Source organism: Dasypus novemcinctus, chromosome X, assembly GCF_030445035.2.
Source record: "Dasypus novemcinctus isolate mDasNov1 chromosome X, mDasNov1.1.hap2, whole genome shotgun sequence".
NCBI classification, from domain to species: domain Eukaryota; kingdom Metazoa; phylum Chordata; class Mammalia; order Cingulata; family Dasypodidae; genus Dasypus; species Dasypus novemcinctus.
Window position 1 is genome coordinate 89,961,569 of NC_080704.1, and position 21,483 is coordinate 89,983,051.

General features: G+C 34.3%; 1 protein-coding gene across 2 annotated transcripts in view; it reads right to left on the bottom strand.

Moving 5' to 3' along the window:
- Window positions 1–13,495: 13,495 nt before the first annotated feature.
- Window positions 13,496–21,483, bottom strand: part of BRWD3 (bromodomain and WD repeat domain containing 3) — a 143,914-nt gene continuing 135,926 nt past the window's right edge. The window contains exon 41 of one of the 2 annotated variants that reach the window (XM_058291985.2): window positions 13,496–19,224. In XM_058291985.2, the coding sequence (XP_058147968.1) occupies window positions 18,470–19,224 (755 nt within the window). In that variant the 3' untranslated portion in view covers window positions 13,496–18,469. The remainder of the gene's footprint in view (window positions 19,225–21,483) is intronic. The other variant, XM_058291986.2, reaches the window with a different exon arrangement.

A 21,483-nucleotide genomic window follows, 5' to 3' on the forward strand; every position in this document is an offset into this window, starting at 1 on the left:
TGCTATTGCCACTGGAATAGTTGCAACAGCTCCTGTTCAATGTGTAAATACTGCTGATACCATCAATGTAGTAATGACTAATGTTACCAAACAAATGATCACTCAAACTTCCATAAATCAAGACATACTAGCTAGGCTTGATGCCTTAGAAACTGCAGTGCTCTGTTTGGGAGAAAGACAGCAACTAAATTGTGACTGGAGGCATTCTAGCATTTGTGTCACTTTTTTTTGGGGGGGGGGGTTTAAATTTTAATTCATTTTTTAAAAAAATATTACATTAAAAAAATATGAGGTCCCATTCAACCCCACCGCCCCCACCCCCACTCCCCCCACAGCAACACTTGTGTCACTTTGAAGTGCCTTCTCCACTCATGTGTCAGAGAAAGTGGAGGCTCTCCATCTCCAATTAGAGCAGCAATTATGGAACTTAAAAAAATCAAACTCAACAATCCACACTAAAAATCTTAGCTGAAGAATTGCAGTGCCTGAACACTTCAACATGGTTTTCCGATCTAAATTTTAAATGGTGGGCAACAATAGGAAGATTAATTTGTCTCTGTCTTGTTATATTTATAGGATGCTGATGCTTCTTCCAACTATGGCAATATACCAAACAATGCTATGAGTACCTGGCTGCTGTATATACAGCTACTCAAATAGAACCAACTGCCCATAAAAGAAAAGGGGGATATGTGGGGATTAGTTCCACCACCTCAGCAAGGTCATGGTTAAATGATTTGTTAAAGCTCATCTATTCTTGCTTTAGAGCAAAAATAGCTCTGTCCTTACTTATCTCTGCACAAGCTTTCTCTTTTTGTTTGAAATTTGAAAATGACTTCCTCTTGCATTTCTGCTGTTAGATAGAATGTGAGTCTAGGGACAAGGTTTCTTGTTCCAAGACAAAACATCCTTGAGAAATTTAACTTTAACCACTTTCCTTGACCAAATACAAAAACACATGATATATAAGCAAGAGAAATAAGGCAGATGGGGCCCTCCCTGCATAAGAATTTTGATGTGTGAGTCTTTCATTCCTGCAGCATCCTTAAGCATATTGAGGATCATTTATGTAAAGCCTTTGTCTGGTATGTTCAAAGACTGGTATTCTTCAGTGACAGTTTCTGTGTTTTTATCTTGTTCCTTCAGGTGGGTCATTATTTCCTGTTTCTTTGCTTTGTACTCTTTTGTTGCATACTTTACATTTCCATATATACTTTAAATGTACTTGATACATATACAGTTTTTTGAATCTTACAATATGTTACACAATATGTTTGGTTCATAGTACTGAAAATATGCAGTATTTGTCCTTTTGTGACTCACTTGCTACACTCAACATAATGTTCTCCAGGGTCATCCATGTTGTCATATGCTTTACAACTTAGTTTCTTCTTACAGCTGCATAATATCCCATTGTGTGGATACAACACAGTTTGTTTATCCATTCCTCGGTTGATGGACACCTGGGTTATTTCCATCTTTTGGCAATTCTGAATAATGCCACTTTGAATATTGGTGTGTAGATGTTTGTGTGTGTGTGTCACTGCTTTCAGTTCTTCTGGGTATGTACCCTTTTGTGGTATTTCAGGTTCATGTGGCAAAGCTATATTCAACTTAAGAACTACCAAAAAGTCCTCCACAGTGGCTGTACCATTATGTATTCCCACCAACAGTGAATAAGTGTTCCTATCTCCCACATCCTCTTCAACACTCGTAACTCTCTGTCTTTTTAATAGTGACCATTCTGATAGGTGTGAAATGATATCACATTGTACTTTTGATTTGCATTTCTCTAATTATTAGTGATATTGAGCATTTTTTGTGTTTTATTGCCATTTGTATTTTCTCTTTGGACAAATGTCTATTCAAGTTTTTTGCCCATTTTTAAAAATATGTATTTTATTTTTTTAAAGAGATTACACAAAATGTTACACACAAAAATATAAGGGATTCTCATATGCCCCACTCCCCACACCTCCCAAACCTTCTCTACATTAACAACTTCTTTCATTAGAGTTCATCATTGCAAATGATGAACACATTTGCTTCATTACCATACAGCATTGATTATAGCTTACATTGTAGTTTACACTCTCTCCCACTCCATTCTGTGGGTTATGACAGGATATATAATGGCCTGAATCTGTCATTGCAATGTCATTCAGGACAATCTCATTTCCTGAAAATGCCACCTTATTATACCTGTTTTTCCTCTTAACCTCAGAACCTCTATTGGCCACTGCCTCCACATCAATGATATAACTTCTTCCATTGTTAGAATCACAATAAGTCTATAGTAGAATACCAGTAAGCCCACCCTAGTCCATATTTTATTCCCCAATCATGAAGATTCTGGAATGGTGATGGCCACTCCACCTCTAATTGAGAGGGGGCCTTGATCCCATACTTGTCAATTTTTTAGTTGGGCCATTTGTCTTTTTGTTTTTGGGTTGTGACATCTCTTTATATATCCTGAATATTAAGCCCTTATTGAACATATGATTTCCAAATATTTCCTCCCATTGAGTCAGTTGCATTTACACCCTTTTGACAAAGTCCTGTGAGGTGCAAAAGTGTTTAATTTTGAGAAGGATTCATTTATTTTTTGTTGTGCATGCTTTTGGTGTAAGATCCAAGAAACCACCACCTACTACAAGGTCTTGAAGAAGTTTTCCTACATTTTATTTTAGTAGATTTATGGTCCTGGCTTCTATGTTTAGGTCTTTGATCCATTTTGAGTTGATTCTTGTACAGGGAGAGAAACAGGGGTCCTCTTTCATTCTTTCGGTTATAGATATCCAGTTCTCCCAGCAACATTTGTTGAAGAGACAGTTTTGTCTGGTTAACATGTACTTGGTAGCTTTGACAAAACCCATTTGTTCATATATGTGGGGGTTAATTTCTGCATTCTCAATTCTATTCCAATTATCGATGTGCCTATCTTTATGTGAGTACTGTGCTGTTTTTACCACTGTACCTTTGTAATATATTTCAAGTTCAGGCAGTGAAATTCCTCCACATTGCTCTTCTTTTCTAAGATGCTTTTGGTTATTCAGGTGCACATTCCCTTCCAAATGAATTTGGTAATTGCCTTTTTTTTTAATTCTGTAAAGTAGGATGTTGGAATTTTGATTGGCATTGTATTGAATTTATAAATCAGTTTGGGTACGACTGACATCTTCATGATATTTATTCTTCCAATCCATGAGCATGGAAAGTCTTCCCATTTGTTTAGGTCTTTTAAAAATTTCTTTCAGCATTGTTTGTTGATTTCTGCATATAGGTTCTGTATTTCTTTGGTTAAATTAATTCCTAGGTATTTGAGGATTTTTGTTGTTATTGTAAATGGAATTTCCCGATTTTCTCCTCAGAATTTTCATTACTAGTGTACAAAAACATTACCGATTTTTGCATGTTGATTTTGTGTCCTGCCACTTTGCTGAACTCATTTATTAGCTCAAGTAGTTTTGTCATGGATACTTCAGAATTTTCTAAATACAGGATCATGTCATCTGCAAACAGTGAGAGGTTTACTTCCTCTTTTTTTATTTTGATACTTTTTTTTCTTGTCTAATTGTCCTAACTAGAATTTCTAGTAAAATATTGGCTAACAATGTTGACAATTGGTATCTTTGTCTTGTTCTGGATCTTAGAGGGAAAGCTTTCAACCTTTCTTCATTAAGTACAAAGTCGGCTGTGGGTTTTTCATATATACCTTTTATCAGATTGAGGAATTTTCCTTCTATTCCTATCTTTGAAGTGTTTTTATCAAAAAAGGATGCTGTATTTTGTCGAATGCCTTTTCTAAATCAATTGAGATGATCATGTGTGGTTTTTTTCCTTCAATTCGTTAGTGTGGCACATTATGTTGACTGATTTTCTTGTGTTGAACCAGCCTTGCATACCAGGAATAAATCTCACTTGGTCATGATGTATAACTATTTTGAGATGCTGTTGGATTCTATTTGCAAGGGTTTTTTTTTTTTTTGAGAATTTTTCATCTACGTTCATTAGAGAGATTGGTTTGTAATTTTCTTGTCTTGTAGTATCTTTATCTGGCTTTATATTAGGGTGATATTAACTTCATAAAATGTGTTGGGTAATTTCCCCTCCTGTTCAGTTTTTTTTTTTTTGAAGAGTTTAAACAGAATTGATGTTAATTCTTTTGAAATGTTTGGTAATATTCACCTGTGAAGCCATCTGTTCCTGGATATTTCTTTGCTGTGAGATTTTTGATGATAGATTCAATCTCTTAAATGAGATTGATTTGTTATGGTCTTGTATTTCTTGTATGATCAATGTAGGTTGTTTGTGTATATCTAGAAATTTGTCCATTTCATCTCGGTTGTCTAGTTTGTTGTCATATGGTTTCTTACAATACCCTCTTATGATCCTTTTTATTTCTGTGGGGTCAGTTGTAATTTCCCCTTTTCATTTCAGATTGTATTTATTTGCATATTCTTTTTTTCTTTGTTAGTCTAGCTAGGGGTTTGTCTATTTTATTGTTCTTCTCAAAGAACCAGCTTTTGGCTTTGTTGATTATCTCTATTTTTTTTTATTCTCAATTACATTTATTTCTGCTCTAATTTTTATTATTTCTTTCCTTGTGCTTGCTTTGGGATTGGTTTGCTGTTCTTTTTCTAGTTTCTCTTATTGTTGTTAAATCTTTGAGTTCAACTCGTTCTTTTTAATATAGGTGTTTAGGGCTGAAAATTCCCCTCTAAAGACTGCCTCTGCTACATCCCATAAATTTTGATACATTGTGTTCTCATTTCTTTTGTCTCAATATATTTACTGATCTCACTTGCAATTTCTTCTTTGACCTACTGATTATTTAGGAGTGTGTTTTTCAGTCTCCACACATTTGGAAATTTACTTTTTTCTTGTCTAATATTGATTTCCAGTTTCATTCCATTATGATCTGAGAAGAATCTTCATATAATTTCAACCCTTTCATATTTATTGAGAGCTGCATTTTTCCCTAACATGTGGTCTATACAGGAAAAAGATCCATGAGATCTTTGAGAAGAATATATAACCCACTGAGTTTGGCTGCAGCATTCTCTATCTGTCTGTTAGGTCTAACTCATTTGTCATATTGCTCAAGTTCTGTTTCCTCACTGATCTTCTGACTAGTTGTTTTATCTAAAGACATGAGTGGGATATTGACATTTCCAATGATTATTATAGAGATGTCTATTTCTCCCTTCAGTATTGCCAGAGTTTGTCTCATGTATTTTGGGGCACTCTGATTAGCTGCAAAGATATTTATAACTGTGATATCTTCCTAGTGGATTGGCCCATTCAGGTATCCTGGCAAAGAAAAAAAGGAGATGCAAAAAAAAAAAATCAGAAATGAGAGGGGGAATGTTACTACTGACCAGGCAAAAAAGAGGGGTCAGAAGAGGATACTGTGAACAACTGTATGCCAAAAACTAGACAATATAGATAAGATGGACAAATTTCTAGAAGCACATTAATCGTCTACACTGACCCTAATAGAAAAACTAATCACAAGTGAAGAGATTTGAAAGAGTCATCAAAATCCTCCTAAAGATGAAAATTCAGGATTCAGACGGTTTCACAGGTGAATTCTACCAATCCCTGAAAGACAATCTATTATCAATCTTGCTCAAACTCTTCCAAAAATTGAACAAGAAAGAATGATACAAAAATCATTCTATGAAGCCAACATCAACCTAGTGCCAAAACTGATAAAGATATTATGAGAAAAAGAAAATTAGGGACCAATATCACTAATGAATAAACATGCAAAAACACTTAATAAAATACTTGCAAACTGAATCAAAAATCATATTAAAAGAATTAAACACCACAATCAAATGGGTTTCATCTCAGGTTTGCAAGGGTGGTATAACACAAGAAAATCAATTTTTATTAATCTACATTAATAAATTGAAGAAAAGTCATTTGATCCTCTCAATTGATACAGAAAAGGCATTGGACAAAATACAGCATACTTTCTTGATCATAACACTCCAAAAGTTAGGAATAGAATGAAACTTTCTCATGATGGCAAAATGCCTAGATGAAAAACCTACAGCTAGCATTACACTCAATCATGAAAGACTGAAAGCTTTCTCGCTGAGATCAGGAATAAGACAAGAATGCTCATGGTCACCATTGTTACTCAATATTGTACTAGAAGTTCTAGCTAGAGCAATTAGGCTAGATGAAGAAATAAAAAGCACCCAAATAGGAAAGGAAGAAGTAAAACCTTCACTATTCATAGATGATCTGAGCATATACATAGAAAATCCTGAAAAATTCCCCCCAAAAAACTGCTACTGAATAAATAGAGGTGTTCAGCAAAGTGGTGGGATATGATTAATATTCAAAAATCAATAATGTTTCTATATACTACTGATGAACAATCTGAGGAGGATATCAGAAAAAAATCCATTTATAATAGCAACAAAAAGAATAAAATACTTGGGAATAAACTTAACATGGACATAAAGGACCTATATTCAGAAAACTGCAAAACTTTACTAAAAGTAACTGACAAAGATATAAATAAATGGAAGGACTTTCTATGTTCATGGACTGGAAGACTAAATATCATTAGGATATCAATTCTACCCAAACTGATTTACAAATCCCATTAGATTCCAATAAAAATTCCAACAGCATTTTTTTTTTGCAGAAATGGAAAAGCCAATCATCAAATTTATTTGGAAGGGTAGGAGCCCAGAATAACCAAAAATGTCTTTCGAAAGAACAATGAAGTTTCGAGGACTCTTTCTTCCTGACTTTAAATCATATGGTTTACAAACTGTGGTAAAAACTGGATGGAAAGTGGGTGAGTGTGGGCTATGGTGTGGACCACAGGCCATGGGGTGCAGCGATGCCCAGAGATGTACTCACCAGATGCAATGGATGTGTCATGATGATGGGGGAGAGTATTACTGTGGGGGAAGTGGTGGGGTGGGGGCGGTGGGGGTGAATGGGGTCCTCATATTTTTTGAATGTAATATTTTTTAAAAAATGAATAAACTGAGTAGAATTTAAAAAAACAAAACAAAAACAAACTGTGGTAAAAGCAGCATGGTACTGGCATAAAGAAAGATTAACCAATGGAACCTAACTGAGAACTCAGAAATAGACCCTTACATCTACAGTCAAGTGATTTTAACAAGGCTGTGAAGTCCAATAAATGGTGCTGGGAAAACGAGATAGCCATATCCAAAAAAAAAAAAAAAAAAAGAGGATCCCTATCTCACACCTTGTACAAAAATGAACTCAAAGTGAATCAAGGTCCTAAATGCAAAGGTGACAACCATAAAACTCCTAAATGAAAGCATCTTCAAGATCTTGTGGTATGTGGTGGTATAATAAACCTTATACCTTACACTCAAAGAACAAGCAACAAAAGAAACAATAGATAATTGGGACCTTCTCAAAATTAAATACTTTTTTGTAGCTCAAAGGACTTTGTCAAATGGGGGAAAAGGAAGTTGACTCAATGGGAGAAAATATTTGGAAATAACATATCCCATAAGGGTTTAATATCTATAACATATAAAGATATCATACATCTCAACAATTAAAAGACAAACTACCTGATTATAAAATGAGCTAAAGACTTAAATAGACATTTTTCCAAAGAAATACAAATGGTGAAAAATCACATGAAAAAATGTTCCACATTTGATAGTGATAGCAATTAGGGAAATGCAAATCAAAACTACAATGAGATATCATTTCACACCTATTAGAATGGCATCTATTGAAGTATTGGAAAACTGTAAATGTTGGAGAGGATGTGGAGAGATAAGCATGCTTATTCACTGTTGGTGGAAATGTAGAATGGTACAGCCACTGTGGAAGATTGTTTGGCAGTTGCTAAGGAATTTGAATATAGACTTGCCATGTATATACCCAGAACTGAGAGAAAAGGACAAATATTGTATGATATCACTGATATGAAACATTGAAATTAGCAAGCTCATAGCCAGAATCTAGAATATAGTTTAATGGGGAGGAGGTGGGAATACAGAATAGGGAGTTGTGGCTTAAAATGCACAGAGTTCTTATTTGGAACAATGGAAATATTTTGGTAATGGATGGTGGTGATTGTAGAACACTGTGAATGTAATTAACAGCACTGGACTATATATCCATATGTGGTTAAAAGGGGAAATGTTTGGTTGTGCATATGGTAATAGGAAAAAAATCATGGAACTTTCATCCACAGTGTACACCAAGTTAAACCAGGTACTATGTTTGGTAGTACAATTACAAAAACGTGCATTCATCAATTATAACAAATGAACCACACTAATAAAAGGTGATAAATGTGAATATTTTGTTGCATACATTATTCCATAAACCCATAAATTCCCTAATAAAAAATCAATTTCTGTGATTGTGACTCCTCTGTAAGTAGGTTTCTTTGAATGAGGTTTACTTCAGTTAAGGTGTGACCCAACTCAATCAGGATCATCTTAATCCTATTACTGGAGACCTTTATAAGCAGACAAATTCTGACAGGTAGAGAGAAAGCCAGAGGGAGCAGTCAGAAGCTGATTATCAACGGAATCCAGAAGAGAAAGGTAAGGTCAGGAAAGGCTGCCATGTGCATTACCATGTGACAGAGGAGCCCAGGACAAGGCTCACCAGAAGAAATACCAAGAATGCCAGTCTTTTGGAAGAAACCATCACCTTGATGATGACTCGGTTTGGATTTCTAGCCTGAAAATTATGAGCTGGTAAATCCCCAATGTTTAGCTCAAACCATTGAATGGTATGTGCTTGAGGAGCCAAAAAAATCTAAAACAATCCAAAATTAAATTAAACAGATCAATAAGGGAACTCTGCTATATTATCTAAGAACAGTACCCATAACCCTTTGGAACTCAAAAGGGAAAAAAGTTCTAGGTTCTGCCAACAGGCAAAAGAGCATACAGTGTGATGGCAACATAATTGATAGAGGAATTAAAACAAATATACCACACTAACACAAGGTAAATGGGGAGGTATTTGGGAACTCTCTATTTTATGTATTTTTGCATGATTTTTCTGCCAACTTATAACTTCCGCAATGTTTTAGTTTGCTAAAGTTATTGGGAACAAAATACTAGATATGTGTTGGTTTTTATAATGGCATTTACTAGGGTAAAATCTTATAGGTTGTGAAAATGTCCAAATCAAGGCATCATCAGAAACGCTGTCTCATCAAAATTTGGCTGCTGGATCTTGGTCTACTCCCACATGGCAAGACAAAAGGTCTGTCAGTCTCTCTCTGCCTTCTCCTTCAGGCTCACCTTCTCTTTCAGGTTTGAACTGTGGGCCTAACTCCTTGGGGGACCTCATTGCTTTAAATTCTCTGCCAATTCCAACCTCTGGCCTCTTTTTCAGCCTCATGGGGTTTCTTCTTCTGAAGCTGTAGGTGATCCTGGAGTCTTCTCTCACAAGGTAGAGTAAAATGGCAGAGCTCTTTCTCTGTGTTCTCCTCCATTTATAAATGGCTACAGTAAAAAGATTAGGACCTACCCTGGACCCTGCAATCTAATCAAAGGCCCTTAACTAAAGAAATGTAATCAAAGGTGATCTAACCAAAAGGTCCCTGGTGAACCAATATACCTCAGTATTTGAGCACTGGCTTCCAAAATACAAGTTTCCGGTTTCAATCACTGGCACCAATACCTACAACAACAACAACAACAACAACAACAAAAGTCCCTTAACTGAATTAGCTTAAGAACATATTTTTCTGGGGGCCACAGAAGTCTCAATACAGAACACATAATAAAAAAAATTTACAGACATGCCATATGGCACATGGCATATGTTAGAAAATAAAACTGTATTAATTGGTACAGAGCTTCTCATTGGGGTGATAGTAAAATTTTGGTAACAGATTGTGGTAATGGTAGCACAACATTGTGAAAGTAATTAACACCACTGAATTGTATACTTGAAAGTGGTTAAAATGAGAAAGTTTTAAAATCCAGAATAAAAAAAAAATTAAAAACCATGGAACTCTACAACATGAAGAGTAAACTCTAAGGTAAATGATGGACTACAGTTAATAATATAATTATAATGATATTGTTTGATGAATGAAACAAAGATACCATACTAATGCAAAACGTTAATAACAGACAATTGTGGAAGGTGGTAAATGACAATTCAGTACTTTCTGCATTATTTCTCTATAATCCTACAACCGCTCTAATAAAAAAAAATAAAGAAAAAAATAACAAAAAGATACACTTGAAAAACTTCATTCTTTTACTTCTGAACCTGATATTTTTAAATATTTTCATGCACACACAAACAATTACCACCTCCCCAAAGGCATGAAGATGTACATCTCAATGTCTTTTCTATTAAATCTTAGCTGTATGCAAAAGGAATAGTGGTCTTCAAGATTTCATGGAGATTGGGAAGGAGAACAATAGAACCGAACATCATTCTATCAACAAGAACATATAAAAGCTAACACTTTAGAAACCTGAAACCAGTTATCCTGGATGCATCAAGGCCTTTTTGTCATGTGGCTTGAAGCAAACTTGATTTCACAAAATTCATTTTTTCTGAACTGAAAAATGGAATTTACTGATAGTGTCATACTGGTGATAATTCCCACACTATATTCAAGAAAAATACTTCGCAAACTGTAAAGCACTCCATAAATTTAGAGTGCTTGGCACAATGCAGGTACTCAGTAAATGTTGAATGAATGAATAAAAAAATAGGAAGGAATAGTCCTAGTCTCTCTTTAGCCATCTCTTCATCACTGATGTAAACAGAATATATGCTATAAGTCACGACTGGTAAATATCTTCTCTTATTGAGATATTCATATCTGGAGAAAGAATCTGACTCATTTCAGAAGATTACTCTCTAGCACAATTTCTGATTAGTATTTTTATAGTATTAAAACTGACTGCATTCACCAGTCTTAAATTTTTTAGGGAATTGGTAAGCAAAAATTTATCTAATTGAAGTGTTGATTTCCCCTAATTATTTTTTCTTTATCATGACAACTACTATCTACATTTAGAATAAAAATGAATACCAACCCCAAAAATGAATGGATTACTTTGGTAATGTGGCTATAGGAGAGTCAAGAGCATGGCATTTCCTGCTCCATAGAGTCCAATGAGTCAAATTAGAAAATTGAGTTTTTATATACATGGTTTGCTCTGATTTATGAATTAAAATTTAACATCTGGGAATAATTCAGAACAATTAGCACTTCATTGCTAATATTTTAGATGACATATCAATGGTAACAAACTATGTCCCTCAAAATTATTGTAAACCTTGGGCTGGGAATCTCCTTTTTGCCTGATAGTCTAAACTTTTGTTTTGTTTATGCATGCTCATGTATGAATGATATCTTTCAATAATTTTTTAAATGAAAATAAGCCCCCTAGCTCAAACAAAACAACAATTTAAAAGCGTTTTAAGGTTTTAAATTACTTGACACACTTACTCATACAAATCCTACATAGAATTGCAACATGACAAAAGCCAAACACAAAATCATTTCTAAAAATGAATTAACCCCACAAATTAATACTAGTAACCTAAATGAAACAATTAAGTGTTTTTTATTCTTTCATATATTCACTACGACACTTACAGAATTGAAGGGAATCATAAAGATGCTGAGCAGGGCAAGTTACCAATTCAAAATTTACAAATAATGAAAGGATATTAGCTTCAGAAATTTGTTTTTAAAAATCTCCAATATTATATTAAAGATTTCATAACTTTGATAAAATAACCTCTTCTATGTTTGTAATTTTCAGGTAAGAAGTAACTTTATTAAGGCAATTACCATAGCTAGAAAAAGAAAAGCTGGTAAAATTAGAAAGAATAAAAATTTCTCCAAGACTTTGGGAAAAAACTGCTCATATTATAAAAAAGTACATTTTTAATATTGTATTTGGTCTGCCTGCACTATGTACCATGGAAAAATCTTTTAAGTATTTATATGTAAAGGACTGCAACAGAAACTGTAAATATATGGGCTTAAATATACCAGGAAAATCAAATCACGTGTTTAATATACTGGTTTTGATTTATTTTGTGCATTTTTAGATAGCTTCAAAATATTGGGATATTATAATTGAGAAAGATGGCAGAGGGCGCTTTGTCCTTGATCTCCTCAATTAAGGAAAAATGGATCTTTTTCTGAATATTGCTCTGTTTTGTCATAAAAGTGCTCTAAATTTCCTATTGAAAAATACCTGGTAAGAAAATGTCAAAGCCTGCTAAGAAAGAATTTTTAATGTAACATTTTTACACCTTTAACCAACCTACCAACTAAACAATAAACCAAGTATCTCTACCTCTCAATCTCCAAATGTTGTGAAAAGATTAGTCTATTTTGATAGCCATTGAATATGATGCCAGAAATAGAGGTAATATTTTTCTAAACACCTTATTTCTTGATTATAAGTACATAAAACAGACAGTATATTTATAAAACACACAGTAATGTCTTGGGCCAGCTTATTTACCTTGAAGCCAGTCAAATTCTTTCCATTGGGAGGTAAACTGTGGGAAGCCATATAGTTAAAATCTGGATGTATGTTCCTGTTGGGTCTTGCAGTTTTTGACTCAAAATTCACCTCAGCCCACTTCTCCCCTCCCTCACACACATACATTGAATTTTATCACCAGTCTATAGGCAATTTCAGTATAAATAAAAAAATGTCAGAGGTACATAGCTCAGCTGGTAAAACTTACAATACATAAATAAAGATATTAGAAAACTATTAAGGGAAGCAGACTTGGCCCAATGGATAGGGCATCCGCCTACCACATGGGAGGTCCATAGTTCAAACCCCAGGCCTCCTTGACCCATGTGCAGCTGGCCCATGCGCAGTGCTGATGCACACAAGGAGTGCCGTGCCACGCAGGCGTGTCCCCCGCTTAGGGGGGCCCCATGCGCAAGGAGTGCGCCCCCATAAGGAGAGCCGCCAGCGTGAAAGAAACTGCAGCCTGCCCAAGAATGGCGCCGCACACAGAGAGCTGGCACAAGATAATGCAACCAAAAGCAACACAGATTCTGGGTGACGCTGATAAGGATAGAAGCGGCCACAGAAGAACATATAGTGAATGGACACAGAGAACAGACAACTGGGGTGGGGGGGAAAGGGGAGAGAAATAAATTAAAAAAAATAAATCTTGAAAAAAAAGTCTGGTTTCAAAAAAAACCCTATTAATTTCTAAATGCTCTACCAAGTATAGATTAATGCTTTGCAGGCTGTTTTTTAACACACCAAGAAGCCCACATTTGAAGTCTTAACATAATTATTCCCTAAATTACCCCGAAGAATATCTGCAATGAGAAAGGCAAAAAAAAACAAACTTAATTTTCTTTGATGAGATGAAACCCTAGTCTGATTAAAAAAAAATACTGTATGACAAAAAACAAACAAACAAACAAACAAACAAAAAACACCAGAAATGAAAGTCCTAAGAGTTACATGAAACAATCTCTAAAGCTGGATAATGGAAAAATAACTGTATTTCTTTATTCTTGTTCATTTATCTCCTATACATGAGATAAGGCATAAAGCAAAGAATGCAACTGATTCCAAACACCTTGGAACTTTATTGTAAACATCTCATAAAGAATGGCAACAAATTAGTCCAGTTTTTTCTTTGAAGATAATTGCTTAGTGACTGACAACTGCCAAACAAAACATTTTTTATAAACCAAGCCAATTTAGTTTACTTTTCTTTACTGAAATTTAATGGACGTTTTGCCCATATATACAACATTACATCAACTAATAACTGATTTTCCATCATAAAATTTATGGATACTAAGAACATAAGGTACAGTTTTGTTAATACTGTGAAAGGGATTACAAAGGACAAGACTGATAAATCACAGGACAAAGAAATAAATTACTGATTGCCATCACCACAGTATTGTTTAAAGAATTAACATCTTCTGTACTGCTTAATGTATGTTTGGTGACATATATAAAAAAGACATTTTCCAGTTGGGTTTCTGAAAGTTTGTGTATGTGATTTTTAAGTCAATTAGCAATGGAAATTTTAATATGTATGGATAGCTTTAATTTTTTAGAAAATACTTGTCATGCTTTATTATGTCAAAGTCTTACATTCCAGATTTAACTAAGGTAACAAATGGGCATACATCTAAATAAAGAAATCTAAAATGCTTTAAACAGCCTTACTGCTGTATTCCTCCCATTAATGAATCAGAAATTGACAGTGTTGAAGAATGCTAAGGTGCAGTTTTTATTGCAGAATGAAAAGTGAGGATAAAAGTAAGCAGTGGAGCAAAGATTGAAAAGGAAATAATCAAAGATAAGTTTATATAAGAAATATATATCAGGAAACCTGAGTGCTATCCATATTCTCCAAAACACAGCACCATGAAAAATTTTAACTTTATATTGGAATTTAATCAAAACTTGGCAAGCTGAAAGAGAAATTTTGCTAAGAGATGAAAAGCAAAAAAACATCAAAATATTTTCACACTAATTTTTAGTACAAACCTTACAAGTGATTTTAGAATATTCTATTTTCCATAAAATTTACACAAAGCTTCATGTACCACAAAATGTTGGGGATAAGGTTAGTATTTTTAAAAATGAAATTTAAATTTCAAAAGTTCTAATCCTTCTCCCAGAACAAAATTATTCATTTCAGAACTCAAAATGTTGGAATTGTTTAAAAGGCTGGACATAAAGTATACTGGTAATAAACATGATAAAATCTTTTTGTGGATAAGAAAATTCCAACTTTGAGGATAAGTACCAGCTGGTAACTGTGCATAAAATGATTCCCAAAATATATAAGTGAGCAATAAAGTGTTTTCTTTATCATTACCACAAACATACAAATTTTGAAAAATGCTCAAAAAGGTTTTTTATCAAAAAGTTAGAAGTGGCATTCACATCTTTCTCTTTCAATCACTCTGTTCTTGTCTGATGACAAACTATCTATAAAATGAAAGCAAAATCAACCAATAAGGATAAATCATTCAAATTTACTTCAAAGTATTGGAAAGCTGAGTTAGATATTGAGCACACAGTTGTGTAGAATGAGATTTGTGAATTTTATTGTTTCTTTAGCCTCTGGGTGTACAGAAGAATTCTAGAACAAGCCTAATCACTGGGGAAGGAAAAAGAAATAGAATCAAATAAAAGGGCAAACGAAGTTATAAGAGTAGAGGGACACAGGTATACAACAAAAACTAGAATGGTTATCTAGAAGGTATTATGAAATGGATGATCACACAGTGTATTTACAGGCAAGGAGTAATGTAGAGGCAAAGAACTGGTAGACAGTGAATATGGCTGCCCTCCATATAAAATATTCTTTATTTTTAAATGTCTGAGATCAACTGTGTCAAGTTGGGGAAAATCCTACTTGGACGCACACATGCACACACACACAGATTTAGTCATTAGGCTAGTAGGCTAATGAGAGTTTTGGAGTGCATAATATTGCTGGAAGGGATACACGGAGCAAGCCATAGTATTGATGAAACACACACTTCAGTTTTCATAAACATATACACATGCTAAGTTCTTAAAGCTGGGAATTTAAACATTAATATCATTCATGAGAAACATTACAGCTCACTGACTATTAATATCTAGCATAGGATTAGACTTAAACATGTGTATGCGCTCATGGACCTAAAAGTAACAGTGGTTTTTCTTAGCAATTCAAAGAGACTTTTATTCAAAATTCCTAGCTCATTTCTACTAGTTTTGCTATGGCTGAACCAAGATCTTATTTAAGTTTAAAAGGCCTCTAAAAATGTAAAGTGATAAAGTATTAAATGTGATACAAATTATGACACATTCACAGGAGGCAGTTACAAAAAAACAAAACAATATATAAAGTGAAAAACAAAAACGCCCAGATATAAAAGTAAAAATACTATCTTCCAAACTTTTATTTTCACACTTATTAAAATAATTTGCATGCAAACAGAAAATTATCTGTTTTATAATAAATGATAATTTGCTATCCAACATACCCTGATGACTAACTTTTAAATCCTAATAACTAAAATCAACACTACAGCAAAATGCTGTTCTCACTAGTATTTTCACAGTATTTCACTACATATAAAATAAGTTTAAAAATGTCTTCAAACTTATTCTAATTATCTAAACCTAGGAAATCTTAACATTTGGGGAATATATGTGGCATTTATATTCTTGAAAATAAATTATAAATAAAGCTCCAGATAGGAAAAATCACACAAATGTCAATTCTTCTATATTTCAAGAGGTCAGCTCTTCATAGAAGAATGTAAAAAAAATTTCACACTAAAATGATTCACGTGATACACATTTGGGTAGAACCATGAATTTAAGTAACTATGTTACTTTGATTAGGGTAGGCCAAAGTGTTATTGATTACAAGAAAACACAGGCACAATTTAGTGTAAATGCCCAAGAGATGAATAACTGAAGTAGCATGTTTTAGCAAAAATCAAATGCAGAGTTTCAAATATGAAACCTTTCTTAGTCTATCCTATGGTTAAAAAATAGAAGTTGAGTTACAACTAGAAGTAGTTTTGGTTTAGTAAAAAAAAAAAAAGACTATAACAAAAAATATAAGCTTTGTCTACAGTCCAGTAACAGAAATTAGTGCCATTATCAGTTCACAATACTTTCTTAAAGCCTGAACATCATTTCTACTGCAAGTGAAAACAGCTTAAAGATGTTAGTTCAAAAATAATTCCTACTCCCTCACCCTCCAGAAAAAGCAAAGTTATGTGTATACTACTTCCTCTGTACTTAAGGATTTTCAGATGCATGAAATGATTAAAAGTATGAGACAAACACATTAGCTCAAGAAATATTTCTGGGATGCCTAGGTATACATTAAAAAGTTTGTTTCATCCTGTAAGTCTGATCTAACTGCAAGAAATCTCTAAAACGAAAACAGAGATCAATATTATCCCTCTCACCTCAAATATCTAAGTATCTTGTTATAACAAATTATCCACAATCTCTCAAATTTGAGAAGTAAAATGATCTTAGAATTCAAGCTCACTTATGGAACCATGTGCATTCTACTGTTGTAAACATAACCATAAGGGTTTTTAAGATTTTTTTCATCTACAAAACAATGATTCAAAATATCAGTATGCAATACAACAAGGTTCTTTTCCTAAAGACTATACAGAAGAACCCTTTGGAATGGTATGAACAGAGCCTATTAAAGTTGATTTAAAATATTAGTTAGCAGATACATTCCAACTCAAACTAGGTACTTTTTAAAATTTTAAGATTCAAAGGAAAACCAGCAACTCACAGCTGTTAAAAAATGGTAGCAGAGATATATAAGCAGTAGTTCAAGTCTACTTATACAAATATGTTCTAATAAAAGCCTAAGGTAGAGCATACTATACTTATGAAAGTATGTAATTACAACTATTAATTTATGAGCCAATATGATTATTAACAACCCCTCAGCTTAAAAGTATTCATTCCTACCAAGCTCTATTTTTCCTTGGTCAGTAATGAATAACAGCATCTATTTTCCTTAATGTTTCCAGTAGTTGTAATTAATAGAGGTAGCTGAGCTACTATTCAAGGAAGTCATTCTTTGTGGACGAGGATTTTTCAAAAGTTTAAGTTATTTTCTTTAAGCTACACAATTTCTATTAATGCAATAAAATGTAAAAGGAAAAAGAAAATAGATGTAAGAAACTTTTGCATTTGGCACCTTATCTAGATTGATACCTCAAGTATTCTTTTTTAATAAAGTTAATGCACACTTCAGGACACATCACAAAGATCTGCTCCATATTTACAAGGCACCAACCCTTTCTCACCTTTAACATGAATTAAGCAAATCAATGAAAAGCATATCAAGGCCCACCCTCCAAAATAAAGCAAACTGTAGTATAAATACATACTTCAGTTCAGTACAATTCATGAAAGTTTGGCCTGGGAAGAGTAAAATAATCCAGATCGTTCTTACAATATAGAAACTGTAAACATTTAATAGCTGCCTTTAGGATTGGTGTATTGTGCAAAAGTTATTATTACTGGGTATAGGAATCAAAATGGCAAAAACAAACTATATAAAACTCTGTAAGAAGGTGCTATACTTTTGTAATACAAAAGCAAAAGAGGGATATTGATATTCCATTGAGATAAAAATGTCATGCTACTCTTAAGAAGCAGATGCTCCTTTAATGTAGTAAATCTGTAGTGTGTCTGTATGTTGTATATGTGTGTATGTGTCTGTGTGCGGAATTTCTTTTAATTTAAGGCCTAATGAGTAAGGCTTATTTGAATGAATGAAGTGTGGAGATCTGAAGTCTTGAAACAAATATATACTGGCATAATGGAAAAGCACCAATGTGAAAGGAAGCAGATGTCCCCACACAACTTGCTTCATAGATTTCCTGGTAAATTCCCTGCAGTAGAAGGCCATTGAATTTTTAAAATTATTCTAAATTTATCAACTGTTAATAATTCCATCCCATAAGATGGCTAACCCTGGCTTTTTCTGTCATTTTACGCACTCTGCCTGACCTAGATGTACCAAGATTCAGAGGATCCTCCGTGGATACAAAATTGTCATTATCAGAATCATCATTATATAAAACAGTCCTCCTGCCTTGGTTTCTTGTTTTAATTCGAGGCAGTCTGCTGAAACGTCCCGAAAACATGGTATCAAATTCATCATCAGCCATACGTGCACGTTTGGCTCTGGTGGCTCCTCTAGAAGCACCTCTTCCTCCTCTCCCTCTCCCTCTTCCCCTTGTGCCACTTCCACCTCTTCCTCGACCCCCTCGCCCCCTGCCACCTCTGCCTCTGCCTCCTCTACTCCATCTACCCCATCTGCCCCATCTGCCTCTTCCTCCTGTGCCTCTCATCTTCCAGTTTCTTTTTCCATTGGCATGTTGTCTTCTGAGTTTCCTTTTAGGTCTGGTTTGTATGAATTTGCTATAGTCATGGTCTCCATCTAAATAATCCTGATCTGTTCTGGAAGTTGATTCAGAGTCAGAATCAGAACCACAGGTACTTTCAGAACTTAAACTGGATCCTAACTCTCCACTCTCTGAGGAGGATAAATGTGACTTTTCTTTTGTTTCTTTTTTCTCTTTCTCTTTTCCTCCCATGCTTTCATCTTCTTCTGATGCACTAAGTAGTTTTCTCTTGATTCCTGTCCGGGGCTCTCTGCCATCACCGTTTGTAAGGGGTCCATCAAGGGAGTGATCTAAATCAAGATGAATGATTTTTAAAGGTTAATGTTGACATTAACAAGATGATTATTTTGGTTCAAAAGTAAAATAAGTAGTCTATCCAAATTAATTTAGTGCCCAAAGATAAATGGGGTAAGCTAATGGAGGGTTTAGGAGCATGAACTTAAATTTGTAGGAAATGTGAAATACTAAAGTTTTGTTTTTTTGTCTGCTTTTGGGGGGTTATTGGGGGAGGGTGGGTAGTGGATGATGAGGGAGTTGCGCAGAAATTTTAAAGACTGAAATTTAGGAAGAATAGTCTGGGAACAAGAATTCATTCATTCACTCACTCACAAGTATTTACAGACTAACTACAATGGGCTAGGCATTTCTAGAAGCTCTGAATATGAAGATGAATGAGACAAACTCCCTCCTCTTATTATTTATATTTTAGTTGGGAAAGACTGATATATAACCAAGTAAATAAATAAGTTAAATAATTTCTATTAGTGTTTAGTACTATGAAAAAAAGAGGGCTAAAAAGAGAGTGTGAGTATATGGGGAGAGAAGAGGATATATTTTAGACAGGGAAGAATTCTTGTGGAAGTGGTATTTGAGCAAAGAACTGAATGAAGTGAAATCTGGGAAAAGAACACTCCAGCAAAGGAAAAGAAAGAAGGCCGATGTGGTCAGAGTGGAATACAAAAACAGGGAATGGTAGGAGAAGACTGCCAATGGAGTCTTTTAAGCTGGAAAGTGACAGAGTCTGATTTACATTTTTAAGAGTACTCTGGTAGAAAATCATCAAGTGAGTAAGATTGGAAGCAGCGACAAGTTGAGAGACTATAGCAGTAGTTAGTTAAGACACAAGGATGGATATACCAATAGAAGTGATGGAAAGTGATGATTAATTTGGAGTATTTCCTTCTAAAGGGGTCACAAGAACTAATCTTAATTTTAAAAGTCAAAATGATAGGAATTGCAGGAGGATTGGCTATCAAGTGTGAATAATGGCATTAAGGGTGAATCCATAGTTTTATGGCCTGTGAGTAATTTTGCTAAATTGATGAACAACTGAGGAGGAACAAGTTTGGGCAATGCAGTGGTGAGAACAAAATTCCAGCTTTTGATGCTACTGAAGATCCAAGTAGAGGCATGAGAAAAAAAAAGCACGTGGATATAGCAGTCAAGGAGCTTAGGGGAGATGGAAATATAATTTTGGCAATTTTCAGTAAAGATTAAATATTTAGGGCCCATGAGAATTTGGGTGAGCTCACTGAGAGAGCAAGTAAAGAGAAAAAAAGTGGCTGAAGACTGAGAACTGGGATATGGCAACATTTAAAGAGAAAAATCAACAAAGATAATTGAGAAAGAATGACCAGTGAGGTATAAGGAAAACAGGAGAGTGGATTAGAAGAACTTCAAGGAAAAAAGATGAGGGTTTTCTGGTGATCAGTTATTACAAGATTATTTTAAATAGTACAGGCTATAGACTAAGTTGATGTCATTAGAAACCATAGACAAGATGATTAAAGAGTTGTAGAATTCACAGAACATGGAAACTGACTGTATGTGAGGGGTAAAGGGAGAACCATAACACAGTGCAACATTTTAAAGTGGGCAATTAAGAAGAAGCTGGTACCATTAACTAAAATAGTGCCTGAAAATAAAGAAGCAAACTGGAGACAGAAATAAGAACCCAAGGAAAATTCTTTTTAGGAAGCAATTAAAAATGATACTAGTAGAATAGAGATGTTATGGCTGGATATATAAATTTGGGGAGTCATAAATGTAAAGAAGATTTCTACAATCATTAGATTCCTTTTTTTGTTGGAAAAAAAGGTGAGAAACACTGAAACTAGGGAGCAAATGAGGCCAAAGAAAAATAAACAGGAATGTAACAAAGATATAGGAGAATCAGTAGACTATAGGGCCAGGAAGTAAAAATTCAAGAAAGGGTTGTGAGCAGCATGCAATGATACAGAGAGATCAAGGAGATAGGGACTAAGAAATGGATACTGAGTTGGCACTGAAGAATATTGGTGATTCTGCAGAGAAGAGACTGGTGGGGACAAAAGTCAGACAGCAAAGGATGAAGGAATGTGAGGGTGGAAAGATAACAGAGGCAGTCAATATAGGCTACTCTTTCTAAAAGCTTGACAATAAAGGGAAAGGCAAAATGAGGAAAGGTGGTGGCATGAGTGCAAAGTGCAGCAAGAGAGAGTGGGATACAAATTGGGAAAACTAAAGGCACTAATTATTTTAAAGTAATCAGATACGTTTCAATGACATAT